This window comes from Centrocercus urophasianus, unplaced genomic scaffold (assembly GCF_019232065.1).
Source record: "Centrocercus urophasianus isolate 14NV4802_14NV808 unplaced genomic scaffold, USGS_Curo_1.0 seq_10, whole genome shotgun sequence".
Lineage (NCBI taxonomy): Eukaryota > Metazoa > Chordata > Aves > Galliformes > Phasianidae > Centrocercus > Centrocercus urophasianus.
Genome location: NW_024884142.1, coordinates 37,731,299 through 37,743,742, shown reverse-complemented (window position 1 = coordinate 37,743,742; position 12,444 = coordinate 37,731,299). Strand labels below are relative to the sequence as shown.

At 42.0% G+C, this 12,444-nt stretch overlaps 2 protein-coding genes and 1 long non-coding RNA gene across 13 annotated transcripts in view; 2 read left to right on the top strand and 1 right to left on the bottom strand.

Moving 5' to 3' along the window:
* Positions 1-2,566, top strand: part of AK9 (adenylate kinase 9) — a 57,367-nt gene extending 54,801 nt beyond the window's left edge. Inside the window, exons 36-37 of the mRNA XM_042811820.1 lie at positions 168-282; positions 2,364-2,566. Coding sequence (XP_042667754.1) covers positions 168-282; positions 2,364-2,566 — 318 coding nt within the window. The remainder of the gene's footprint in view (positions 1-167; positions 283-2,363) is intronic.
* The window catches only part of LOC122156788, an 11,534-nt gene extending 8,742 nt beyond the window's left edge, over positions 1-2,792 (bottom strand). The window contains exons 1-2 of one of the 2 annotated variants that reach the window (XR_006167657.1): positions 2,739-2,792; positions 1,217-1,370 (exon numbers count right to left, since the gene is read on the bottom strand). This is a non-coding gene — a long non-coding RNA (uncharacterized LOC122156788). Of the gene's footprint in view, positions 1-1,216; positions 1,371-2,617 lie in introns of both variants that reach the window. The other variant, XR_006167656.1, reaches the window with a different exon arrangement.
* A 9-nt stretch (positions 2,793-2,801) lies between these two features.
* ZBTB24 (zinc finger and BTB domain containing 24) lies at positions 2,802-12,345 on the top strand. 10 transcript variants are annotated; one of them, XM_042811843.1, is made up of 7 exons: positions 2,802-2,830; positions 4,482-5,484; positions 5,904-6,071; positions 6,232-6,315; positions 6,857-6,940; positions 9,336-9,417; positions 10,292-12,345. In XM_042811843.1, the coding sequence occupies exons 2-7, from the start codon at positions 4,509-4,511 to the stop codon at positions 10,926-10,928; spliced, it is 2,031 nt and encodes a 676-aa protein (XP_042667777.1). In that variant the 5' UTR covers positions 2,802-2,830; positions 4,482-4,508; the 3' UTR covers positions 10,929-12,345. The 10 variants fall into 10 exon arrangements, 6 of the variants coding, with proteins under 6 accessions (XP_042667777.1, XP_042667783.1, XP_042667792.1 ...); XM_042811849.1 differs by lacking the exon at positions 2,802-2,830 and adding an exon at positions 3,079-3,204; XR_006167629.1 differs by lacking the exons at positions 2,802-2,830; positions 10,292-12,345 and adding exons at positions 3,217-4,046; positions 7,858-7,963 and having other exon boundaries at positions 6,778-6,940; positions 9,336-9,421.
* The last annotated feature ends 99 nt before the right edge of the window (positions 12,346-12,444 follow it).

Sequence of the window (12,444 nt, the reverse complement as noted above, 5' to 3'; positions counted from 1 at the left end):
TAATATCTAACCTAAACCTCACCTGCTGGGGATTTTTGGTTGGTTTGTTTGCTTTATCATTAGATATCGTCTTAGATACTTAGATTTGCTTGACAACAGGATCTGGATTTTGACATGTTTGTCTTTTAAAACTTTGTGATGGTGTTCCAAAACTTCTATTTCCTTAGGGAGTAGCAATTTCTCTAATAAAAGCTCTGAATGAAGTAGGATGCTTAAAGCCAAAGTTCCCATTTCTAAGTGTAAGAAGAACTGCTCTCCTTTTTGTGGCCTGCCATCTAAAAGGTAGTGTATAAAATAAAATGTAGTAAATTAAATAACTGCAGTAAATCATCTGATTCAACATTGATAATTAATTTCTATTGTTTTCTTAATGCCCAATATGGAAAAATACCATTGTAGTATAGGTTAAGTACTCACTGCCAAGTTTCTGGGGAACATGCATAGAGCGGGGAGAAAAATAAGGTAAATAGGATAGGCAGATAGATAGGCTCATAAATAATGAGATCTGAATAACATTTTATCACCAACAACCCAGTAGTCTTGATAATATTCCTAACATGGATCAACGAGTTTTGAAACAAAAAGATTATTTATCTAGGTTGCACCAGATTTGCTGGAACTAGTCTCAAACGACTGGAATTGTCTTTAAAATGACTGAAATCACTGTGATTGAGGACTCCTGAAATATTATCTGGGAGTTTCAGAGTGCTCTGGTTTCCAGTATACTCAGAGATTTCTTCAGCCCACCGGTTTTGGCTTTGATGAGCCAATCTGTCTGGTGATTTGCCTTTTGTTTTCATAACTTTTTCCTTATATTTCCAGATAGTTGCAATCTTTATTATGTCTGCAGTTTTTCACATTCAGTGTTTCCCCTTGCAGCTTCAAGAGCCCTTCACGGTTTTCTTGGACTGCCACAGGCTTTTGCTAGTGTAGCTTTGTTAAGGAAGACCACTGAGCAGCATAGGCACCATACAAGCCCCTTTATAAATGTACAGTCTTTGAACCAGAAAAAAATGTTTCTATACTGTAGCTTGCTTTATCTACAAAATATTTTTTTTTTTTTTTTTTTTTTTTTTTTTTTGTCTTTTTTTCTATTGTTAGCCCAGCTCCTAATATAATTATGTCCATGCTTGGAATGCTTTTCTTATATGTTGCATTATTAAATCAGATGATGAAGTGAAAATGTTATGCAACAAAACTCTTCTCATGTACTTACATTTTGACCACAGGAATCCAGGAAAACAGGTTTTCCCCTTCTAAGACTGTGCAGAACTGTTTCAAACTTTAAGACATAGTGTTCTAGTATACTGAAAAACCTCCTTTGCAAATATAGCATTACTTATTGTCTCCTCAAAGGACTCTTGTTGTTCCTGTTCAAAAACATGATTCAAAAGCTTCATGTCAGGGCCCTTTGTAAATGTTTCAAACCCATTTCTAACTGAAGTAAGAAATGTCACTGCACCCTCTTATTTTACATTCAAATAGAGAACAAGAAACAGTGGTCTAGTTGCTCCTGCAGCTTTCCTAACAATCCTGTATTGCCTTCGCTACCTGAGAAGAGAAAGTGCAGGTCATCAATTATAAATGAAGAGAGATTTACTCCTGGAAAAGGAGTAAGAAATTCCACATCCCTATAGTAGTGCCTTAGTGCCCTTCAGACTTAACACCTGTAGAATAAGGCTGTTTACATTTTAAAGCTGAAGTGGGCTGAAGTGTTCCATAGCTCTTTGTGCTGCTCAGTCTTTGTTAAGAGATATAAAATACCATCTCCTAGGAAGAAATGGTTAGGATTTGTCTGTCCTAAACCTCTGACTGCCCTTTGCCTATGTAACAACAATAGATACTCTGAGGGGTGGCACTCAGCACTAATATACCCCAAAAATATGTTTTAAGGCAGAGTTAAGAGGAAAGAAGCATTACTGTCCTCACTGTAAACGAGGCTTTGACATTTCCTTCCTTCCTTGCTTCTGAAATACTGGAGATACACAGTCAGCTCTTGATTTTTTTATGGGCAAAATATTTAGGTCATAGATAATTGAGCTAGGATGCAGAAATTCCAAAAATGATGGGGAGCTCGCCTGGCTCTGGGCAAACGGATTAGTTTACACACGGAAATATGGCCATGCTACGTTTGCTGAGCTGCCAGATGGCGCTCAGGACGACTGCACGCACCCCTGATTAACCCTTTTGCAGGATCGAAGGGTTTGGAAGGGATCTGTTTCCCTCACTTTCGAATGGAACTTCCCGTGTTCCACTTTGGAGGCCTCCCGCACTGTTACCCGCACGAGACACGGCTGCAGACTCAGTGCTATCACTGCCCGTGCCGCAGCCGCAATCTCACGCAGGACTCTCTGTTCTCGCAGCGCACAACGCCCGCAGCCCGGTGCACAGGAGACAGGCGTACCGCAAGCGGCTGGCGCGGCTCGGCGAGCACTGCGAGCTCATCCCCTACCTGGGGAGGGCGATGCAGCGCGAGTACACGGAGCCCCAGCACCGACCGCCCGGCTTTGACCTCAAGCTGCAGACCTTCCTGTCGCTGAAAGACACCAGCCCAAGCTTTGTCTAGTTCGGACTGCGTTGTTTTGTTGGTTTTTTTTTCAGGTACTGTCTTTCTTACCCCGCGGAGCGGAGCTGTATGCCGCCGGGACAACTGTTATGCCTACAGCACCGCTAAACTTAAAGCTGAAAATAAAACGTTTTCCTTCCAAGCGTGCTGCTATAGCTCTCTCCGCACCCACCTACACCCGACGGCCCCGCTGTTGGGGCGGTCGCTGCCGCCGTCCGACGTCACGGCGCCGGAAGTTGCGGCGGCGGCGGTAGCGGCGGAGCGGTGAGTGCTGGCCCGGCCCCGGCGGCCTCGCACCGGTCCCGAGCTCTCGGGAGGAGCGGCCGGGCCCGGGCCTAGCGTGGGGCCGAGCGGGAGGCGGGCGCGGCGGTGACCCTGAGGCCACTTCTCTTCCTCGGCGTGGGCCCCGCTCCCCTTCGTTGCCCGCGCCGCACGGGGTCTGCGGGCGTTGTTTGTGCCGGGAGGCGTGCGTTGGGCGCGGCGCTGCTGGCCGTGCGGCTGCAGCCCCGTGCGTGCTCTGACCCCGGTGTGCTGGGTTAGCGTGCCCGAGAGCGGCGTTCCGCCACTGAACGCCGAAGTCCGTCCTTCCTTCCTGTGATCCCAGCCCATCGCATAGGTTCCGCCCGACGGGGGAGATTGTGAGGATAGGGGATGTAGGGTCTAAGGAAAGGTTATTTACCACGAGGGTGGTCAGACACCGGGCCAGGCTACCAGAGGGTTGGTTGGTGTTTGTGCTCCTCTCCTCAAGAGGTGCTTGGGCAGTGCCTGCACTGACATGCTGTAACTTCTGGTCAGGCTGGGCTGGGTGGGCTTCATGGGTCCCTTCAGCTGTGCATGGGACTGTGCTTTAGCTTCGGCATGAGCTGTTTGGTGACTGGAGCTAAACGGCTTGTGAGCTGCTCTGCTCACCCTTAGGTGTCATCTGAGCCTACTGTGTGATGCTTCGTACAGCCTTCCTGCAGCTGGTCAGAGCTGCTGCCTTCACTGAGCACTGTTCATAGGTGTACTTCTGTCTAAAATACAGAACCTATAACTTCAAGTGGCAGATAGTTAAGTAGTTTCACTTTTGGCTCAGCTGACACTCAGGAAATGCCCCATCCCTGGAGGCATGCAAGGCCAGGCTGGATGTGGCCCTGGGCAGCCTTTTCTGGTGTTTGGTGATGCTGCACATAGTGAGGGGGTTGAAACTAGATGATCATTGTGGTCCTTTTCAACCCAGGCCGTTCTGTGATTCTATGATCCTATGATTCTAGCATGGGTCTTCCGTAGTATTTTCATTTTCATTTCATTTCTTCTGAAATTGCTTGATCTTCATTGTTTATTAAAGATAGAATAACAGTTAACGTTTGGCATACTCAGCCCTATTTTCGACAGAGATCTTAAGAAAACAAAAACAACATCCATAGGGTGAAGCTTAGAAGGTGAGCATTCTGAAAGATCAGCTTTCAGGAGGGCACGGAGTTCTGCCAAACCAATGCTGGTAATGTTTTATTCACAATCACAGGATTTCAGGGCAAAATAGGGCATCTACAGCAATGTGGCTGTGGTTGACTTTTTGTTTGTTTGTTTGCTTCTGCTTAGGAGCTGCGAACAAAGAGTTCTGTTTGTTCTAGTTTTGAAAGAGGAGTTCTCAGAAGGGGTGGCCATACAGTTCGTGGTACATTAGAGCTAAACAGCTGAAACAGTTGGCTGTAACTGATCTAGGAAGAAGCTACCTGTGGTCATTTGTTAGGATTTTAAGACATTCTGAAGAAGAAAATTTCTGCCGGCATTAGAGCTGACTTTATACAAACAGTTCAGAAGCTTCAGAATTGCTTCAGAAATTGTTGAACTCTCTTGACTAATGAACAAAATGATATTTGATGTCTTGTAACACTGACTTCTAAGATTTGTTTAACTTATTCTGTCCTTGCAGGTGCCTCCTTTCATATACACAATAAAAATGGCAGAAATGTCTCCTGACCCTTCTGAGAAACTGGTCGTCATCCACTCCAAAACTCACAAACATACCGTTCTAGCTAACTTTGAAGAACAAAGGAAGAAAGATTTTCTTTGTGACATTACTCTAATAGTGGAAAATGTGCAATTCAGAGCCCATAAAGCTTTGCTCGCTGCCAGCAGTGAATACTTTTCAATGATGTTTGTAGAGGAGGGCGACATAGGGCAGTCGATTTACATGCTGGAGGGAATGGTTGCTGATGCCTTTGGAGCACTGCTGGAATTTATTTACACGGGTTATATCCATGCTACTGAGAAAAGCTCGGAACAGATTATAGCTACTGCACAGCTCCTGAAGGTGAACGACTTGCTGAGGGCCTACAATGAGTACCAGGCCAGCCGCAGCCCCGGAGACACAATGCCAATCCCTTCCAACAGCAGCACCTCTGTAGCACTTAGTGCAGGTGACAAAAAAAGTGAAGAGCTGCCCAAGCGAAAACGGGGGCGACCGAGGAAGATCAATATTGTCCAAGAGGAAAAACCAGGAGCAAATTTTGCTGAAGATGTGCAGCTGAAGGAGAATAACTCGATGCAAAATAAACAAAACTTTATGAAAAAAGACATGGCAGCAGAAGGAATAGTTGTCAGTGAACAAGATCCAGCATCCAGGAAAGATGCAGAAGAAACAGAACCTGCTGGTGGATCAGAACCTGCTGCCAATCTGTCAGCTGAGAAAGATGAGAATTGTGATCCCAGGACGGAAGGAATGCAGAGTGCTCAGAGCCGTTACAGCAAACGTAGGCTAAGGAGGTCAATCAAACTAAAAGATTATAAACTTCTTGGTGAAGAGGAAGAAAAAGGACTGGCAAAGAGAACTGATGGAAAAAGAAAACGTACGGGTTCTGAGGCTCGTTGTAAAGACTGTGGCAAAGTATTTAAATATAATCACTTTTTAGCTATTCATCAGAGAAGTCACACAGGTAAGCGGTGAGAGATTGTCTCTTTCAGTAGAGGATTTAGCGCTGTTGCACAGTGTGAGCCACTTGTTGAAGTGTGGGCTGTTGTCTGTAGCAAGAGCTGCCCAGAAGACTGCACCAATCCAAATTGTTATGGTGTGTTTCTGAAACTCTCTGCTGTTTTATTCTTACCAACAGGCTTCATAGCCTTCACATCTTATGTTGATTCCAGTTTAGGTAATCATTTCTCTATTCAAACTTTGAGTAATATGGCAATACTTGAATAAATTTTATTGCCACGTGAAGCTTTTCTCTTTCTTTTCATTCTCCTTATCACTTCTAAGAAGTCATTTTATGTAGAAACTAGATTCCAGTGAGTCTCACTATCAGCTTAGAATATTTATTGAGAAGTAATGCATCTACGCTGACAAATCTGATTTTAGGAGAGCGCCCTTACAAGTGCAGTGAATGTGGCAAAGGCTTTTCCCAGAAGCACTCTCTTCAGGTCCATGAGCGGATGCACACGGGAGAGCGGCCATACACATGCACTGTCTGCAATAAGGCTCTGACAACAAAGCACTCTCTTCTGGAACACATGAGCCTACATACAGGTAAATATTGCAAAGCAAAGCTAACTCTCCCTGCAAGAATACGCCTTTGTAGAAAAAGAAGTATTTCTGCCCTTTCTCATGTGTGTTGATTTTATTTTTTTTTCCTTTTTATACTTATGTTAGATGTGGGTTGCATTTTAATAAGTGATTTTCTTCACAGGGCAAAAGTCTTTTACATGTGATCAGTGTGGGAAATACTTCAGCCAAAAGAGACAGCTCAAGAGCCATTATCGAGTACATACAGGTATAACGAGCTTTAGTTTAAGAGCTGGCTGACAGTCTGTGCTGATTTGTCCTTGTAAAGATCAACTAAGGCTGAATATTCTTCTTCAGTGATGCATATAGGCTTTGCTACCATGATACGTGATATCTCAACGTAACAATGGATAGGATTGAAAAAACAGAATAGTGAATAATAAATGGAATGTCTACAAAGGTAGCTAATTGAGGAAGACCCTTCTGATGTTTAAAAATTGTGCTGTATTTACCATAAAACATTTTAGCCCTGCAGCCCATGTTGCATACATGCTGAGAGAGAAAGTATGTTTGAGGGGGAAATAGTTCTCAGTTCCCTCTTTCACTATGCTAAGAGTAAATAGAGAAATAGGGGTGTGTCATTCTGCTGGTTTGTATGACAAGACAGAGACAAGGCAGTGAATCACCTTTTGTTTGATCTTCGTATTATACCAAAGTGGTTATTTTACAGGAGAGTGCTTTAACAAAGATCACAGAAGAGATAAAGGGGATCACTTATGCACTGACACTTTTTTTATTATTGCGACAAGGCCGTTCATTGCCGGAATGCAACCAGTGTCATCGCAAATTCATGGATGCAGCTCAGTTAAAGAAACATCTAAGAACGCATACAGGTAATAATGTCTGCTGTTGTGTTGGTTTTGCTTTTTTTTTTCACTTGAAATAACACAGACAAAACCATATATGAGGCAAGGGACGCTTATTTCTCTGGGTAGAGCTTTGGCTATGCTTGTGCACTGTGGTGCCTGTTTCAAATTAGGAGATAAGATATCAGGAGTTCATAATAAGCACAATTTAGCTTGTGTTACAACAGCACAGAAGCGGTACCTGTTATAGGAAGGGTTTTTTTTTTTTGTTTTTTGTTTTTTTCTTTTTCCCTTAGAAAACCTGCTGCAGAAGATGTCAATTAGTTTTCCTGTGATAAAATCGTGGAGTGGGAATTTAGTTTATCTGGGTAGCCACATGCAGCATTTGTTAGGCTAGACATAAGCTATGTAGTAACAGAAGGCGCACGTCGTAGAAGAGTGTACGTCCCCCTACTCCAGTCTGTGGGGGTGGATGCTTGAGGAAACGCTGCTGACCATAAGAACAGTCTTTTCAGTTTACTGTTTTATTATGCTGCAGTAAGCCAGATTCTGGCCATAGATTGGCTAGGAGGGATAAATTAATGCAAGTGATGTAAAAAAATGTTCTAAGACTTTGAAAGCAAGGTGGTACTTGAATGGCTGGGAAACATCAAATAAAAGTGTTGATGTAACCTCTGATGATGACAAAGCGTAAGATTCTTAGAATACTTCTCTTTGAAGAGTATGTGCATAAATTACTTGTATTTTTTTTTTCTTTTAAAATAGCTGTAAACAGTGGCAATAGTTTCTTCCCAAAGCTGGATTCTTCTTACTTATATTACTTGTAGAGTGTATACAACATCAAACTGTGATAAGGTCAGAACTTGTGTTCTTGGGTGTTTTCTGTTTCCAGGCTTGTGTTTATTTGCAATACTTAGAAATACTGCATTTTCTCTTGAGGACAGCACAGTTCATTTTGACATAAGAGTATGCGATGCTGATAAAGCTCTATAAATGTAATGGGACATGAACGTGGTGGTGAGAAATGAGAAGGATCGTCATGGTAGCAAGGTGTGTTGCAAAGACATTATTTCACTGAATTCTAGCAGAAACTGATTTGCAGTCGATATTGCTTCCAGAAAAGAGGCCAGATGCCAATATTGTCAATGCGGAAATATAAATTGATCTGTTCCATCTCAAAAGCAAGGAGTAAAATCCCAAGGAACCTGGAGGTCAGATGTTAACATTGATATGACTGCTTTGGCTGCAGTTTTGTAGCACTGTGCTTAATAAGAACACAGATAACTTAAGGAAGTTACTCCTCTTTTCATAGGAAAGTTGGTAAGCATTGCAGTTCTAAAAATCTTCATTGCCAGAATTCACTGTGAATCTTCATTGAAAACTGGCTATTGCCCCATTCCGAGTTTCATTGTGCTTTGGTGGCGTGGGTTACCATGGTAGTGATCCAGATTCTCCTAATTAGTCTTTTAAAGATGTTGCATGCAACAAAGAAAACTTGTGGTGTGAATTAGCTTTGGTTTGCTGGGTAATATCTGTTTTCTTTTAAGCTTTTTGTTATTTAATTTGGTCACTCTGCTTCTACTCAATTAGACACAAAAATTCCAAATGCAGTCGAAACAACAACAAAAACAATTTATTCAATCCAACATAAGTTATTTTTTTCTCCAGCTGTGTTAGATAAATAGCATGACTTGGATTGGAGGAAACCTTTAAACATGGTCTAGTTCCAACCCCAGTGCCAAGGGAAGGGACATGGGACATATTCTCAGGGCATTGCAGGTCTAGGATGAAGTCTGACTTGTTAAGATAAAACACTTCGGGTTTGGAAGTATGGGCTTACTGATAGGCTTAGTGCTCCACGTGAGCCTGGTGCTGTCTGCTAGTTCAGGGGCAGTGTTTTTCAAGATTCTGTGTTCCATGTGGACCAACTTCAGGCACCTGCATCTGCCTTGGTACATTTTTTGCTGCCCTGCGGGCTTGGATCACCCGGCTGTCTGTCTTCATAGAGTGATGTACCTTTAACATTTAACATTTTATACCCTTATAAATGAGGTATATGGGGCTATACCCTTACTAATGAGTTCAGTTTCTGATATCCATACTGACCATTGGCAGAAGCATGATCATTTGTCTGTACATGCTTAATAATTTTGTACAGTGAAATGTCATAGAATCGTAGAACATCCTGAGCTGGAAGGGACTTGCAGATTTCATTGAGTCCAACTCTGGGCTCCACACAGGATGAACCAGTATTCAAACTTTATGTCTGAGAACACTGTCCAAATGCTCCTTGAACTCCAGCAGTTTGGGGCCATGCCCACTGCCCTGGGCAGGCTGTTCCGTGCCACCACCCTCTGGAAAACAACCTTTCAAATGTTTTTAAGTACTAAATGAGAACTGATGTCATGTTTCTTTTTGATAGGTGAGAAGCCTTTCACTTGTGAAATCTGTGGCAAGTCATTCACAGCTAAAAGTTCTCTTCAGACTCACATTAGAATTCACAGGTGAACTATGTCTAATTTTCATTACATTCTTTAAAAATATGATTTCTGTTCTGATACCTGTATCTTGTGCTTGTTCAGTTACAGAGTGTTCAAGTCTTGTTTGCATTTTGGATGGATGATTAAAGACTGACACTTTTGTTTAATCTAGTAGTAGAAAGTGGTGTTCAACACTAGTGTAGTAAGGTGTTGAAGGTATTTCTTTTGTGCATTGTGTCTGTTTAATGATGATGTACTTATTGCTGTGTTATTTATGCAAAACTTTGTACTGTAAATATGTAACAGCAAAATAGCAGCCATAGCGTAACAAGATTATTGGAGCATTTTCCGGTTTTCCTGTAGTCTGTCGCATTTTTTACTACTTAGGATGTTGGCGTGGGTAAAAGCTGTATTACATAAAGGCTTTTCCAATGTGAATTGGAGAAGTGCTGTGAGCCTTATGTAAAAGAATATATTTCCAGTCTAATTTATTGTCCATATGAGATAGGCAGCAATTTAGGAGCTAGAGATTTCCTTTAATTTTAAAGCTAATGCTGTTAATAAACATTTTACTGTAGTGCTTACAATTGTGCAAGTAAGTTGCATCCTTGTCAAGACGCAGTAGCAGTTTGTACCTCTGGTATTAGGACAGAACTGAAGTTGTCTTCTTTCTGTAGCAAAAGAAAATGAAAGCATTGTGCAGTTCATGATTTTGAACAGAAATAGAAAGTCAAACAGAGAATACTTGATATGTTCTTATGTGTTCTTATGATAGTTCTTACGTGTTTATGATGCGGCAAAAGAAAATAATCATTTCAGTTTCTTATTCTGTATTAAGCTGCATAAAGCAGCACTTCAAAGCAAATATTTTCATGATATCAAGTATGTTCTTTTGCAGGGGAGAAAAGCCATATTCTTGTGGGATATGTGGAAAATCTTTCTCTGATTCCAGCGCTAAGAGAAGACACTGCATCTTACACACAGGCAAAAAGCCTTTTTCTTGCCCAGAATGTAGTTTGCAGTTTGCTCGTCTGGACAACCTGAAGTCTCACTTGAAAATTCATAGCAAGGAGAAGCAGTTTCAAGAAGCCAGCACTGCTCCAAGCACCAACACTAATTCAGAGGAAGTGAGAAATATTCTTCAGCTGCAGCAATATCAACTTGCCACCTCTGGAGGGCAGGAAATTCAATTGCTGGTTGCAGATGCAGTGCATAATATAAACTTCATGCCTAGTCATAATCAAGGCATTAGTATTGTTGCTGCAGAAAGTGCCCCAAATATGGCAACAGGGCATGCTACTAACCTCACGTTGCTTGCTCAGCCACCACAGCAGTTGCAAAACTTGTTGCTTTCAGCTCAGCAGGAGCAAGTGGAACAAATCCAAAACATCAGTGTGATGGCAAACCAAATAGAGACTGCTCAGCCTGAACAAATGCACGTCATCACCCTTTCCAAGGAAGCAATAGAACATCTCCATGCTCATCAAGGGCAAAATGGAGAAATCCATTTAGCAGGATCTTCCCATCCAGATTAGCACATGCAGCTGGCCCAGGAATCAAGTCAATCGTCTCACTCTAGCCAAGATACAGTTCCTTCTCACTGAATTAGTGAAGACTAGAATTAAAATGTATATATTTCTGAATCCTGCCAGGAGTCTGTGTCAGTAAATAAGTCAACTCATGAGCATCTGTGTGGGAACTGTTGAGTCATGGCCTGAACCACTGATTAATCACCTGAGGCAAGGACTGGATCAGCTGTTGGAGCACAGGTGAAGGCAATTCAGCAGTGTGACCAGGAGTGGAGTCTGGTTTCACCCCTCCTAGACCCCATTTAAGGACTGACTAACACTTTTCAGCAGCATAATCTTACCTGAACATGTCTTGGTGATTTTTGGTGGCGAATTTCCATTTTCTTGACCTTATTTATTTTAGACTTCTTTTATTGTTATCAGTTGGTATTTCTCCACCATTTAGTCCATACCTCACTAGCAAGTAAAGCTGTTTTTTTTCTGTGCCTCACACAAATCCATGGCTCCTGGGCAGTTACTTGACCCCTTATTTGCATTTCCATGTGATGTTCTAGGGAATTGTACTTTACTGGCTGAAGAACAGTGTTAAGATGTCTGCTGTTAAGATGTCTGCTGATCAGAAACTACTACTTCTCTGATGGAGTCAGCAGTACCTGAATTACTGTCAAGCTTAGGATAATGAGTACTATTTGCAAAGATAATGCCTTATCTCTTACATCTAATGAACTTTCTCTTTGTGAGTTAATGTATAACTTTATCTGTGACCAACCCCGTAAGTGCATTTTGATTTATTGAATACCAAATTTGGTTTGAGTTGAAATTATTTAAGCCTTTGCTTCTGAGTTGTCCTTTCTGTTTATGGTACTCTTGAAGAGTTTTGCTCCTCAGAAATGCTTCAGCCATTGCACTTGAATGGTGGCAGTGCAATGCAGTGGTTATTCTGGACAGCTGAACAGCCCACATTCTGTTAGTTCCACCACTCGCTCGCTGTGTGACAGTGAGCAAGGCAGTTGACCTCTGTGCCTTAGTTTCCCATCTATGAGGTGGGGTAATGTTCGCGCACTCTGCCAAGCACTTTGAAGAGCTCTTGATGTGGAAGGCACTGTCTATTGAAGTGCGGAATTCTCTTCCTGACAGGCCTCAGTCTAAGCTTAGGAGCCAGTTTCTATTTAAAGTGTTATTTTTTTGTACTTTTGAGAGCAGAATGTAATGTTACTTTTAATATATGTTCAAGCTGGTAATTGTTCATGTCCCCATAAAAACAATGAATGGAACAACTTCAGAGCATAATGAGCTATATAAATGGGGCATATAGCGTTAAATTGTACGGCTATTTTTGTTGGCTAGATTAGATGTGTACAGATTGTTTTTAATGACTGCTGACAAAAAGAGATATGACAACTTAATAAAATGCCATGTCAGAGTTTTTGCTTTGCATCCAAGTTCAGCTACTGAGAACATCTCACTTAGTGTACTAATGTAAAATCCAGATAAAGATGCCACTGCTACTAAAAGCAACATT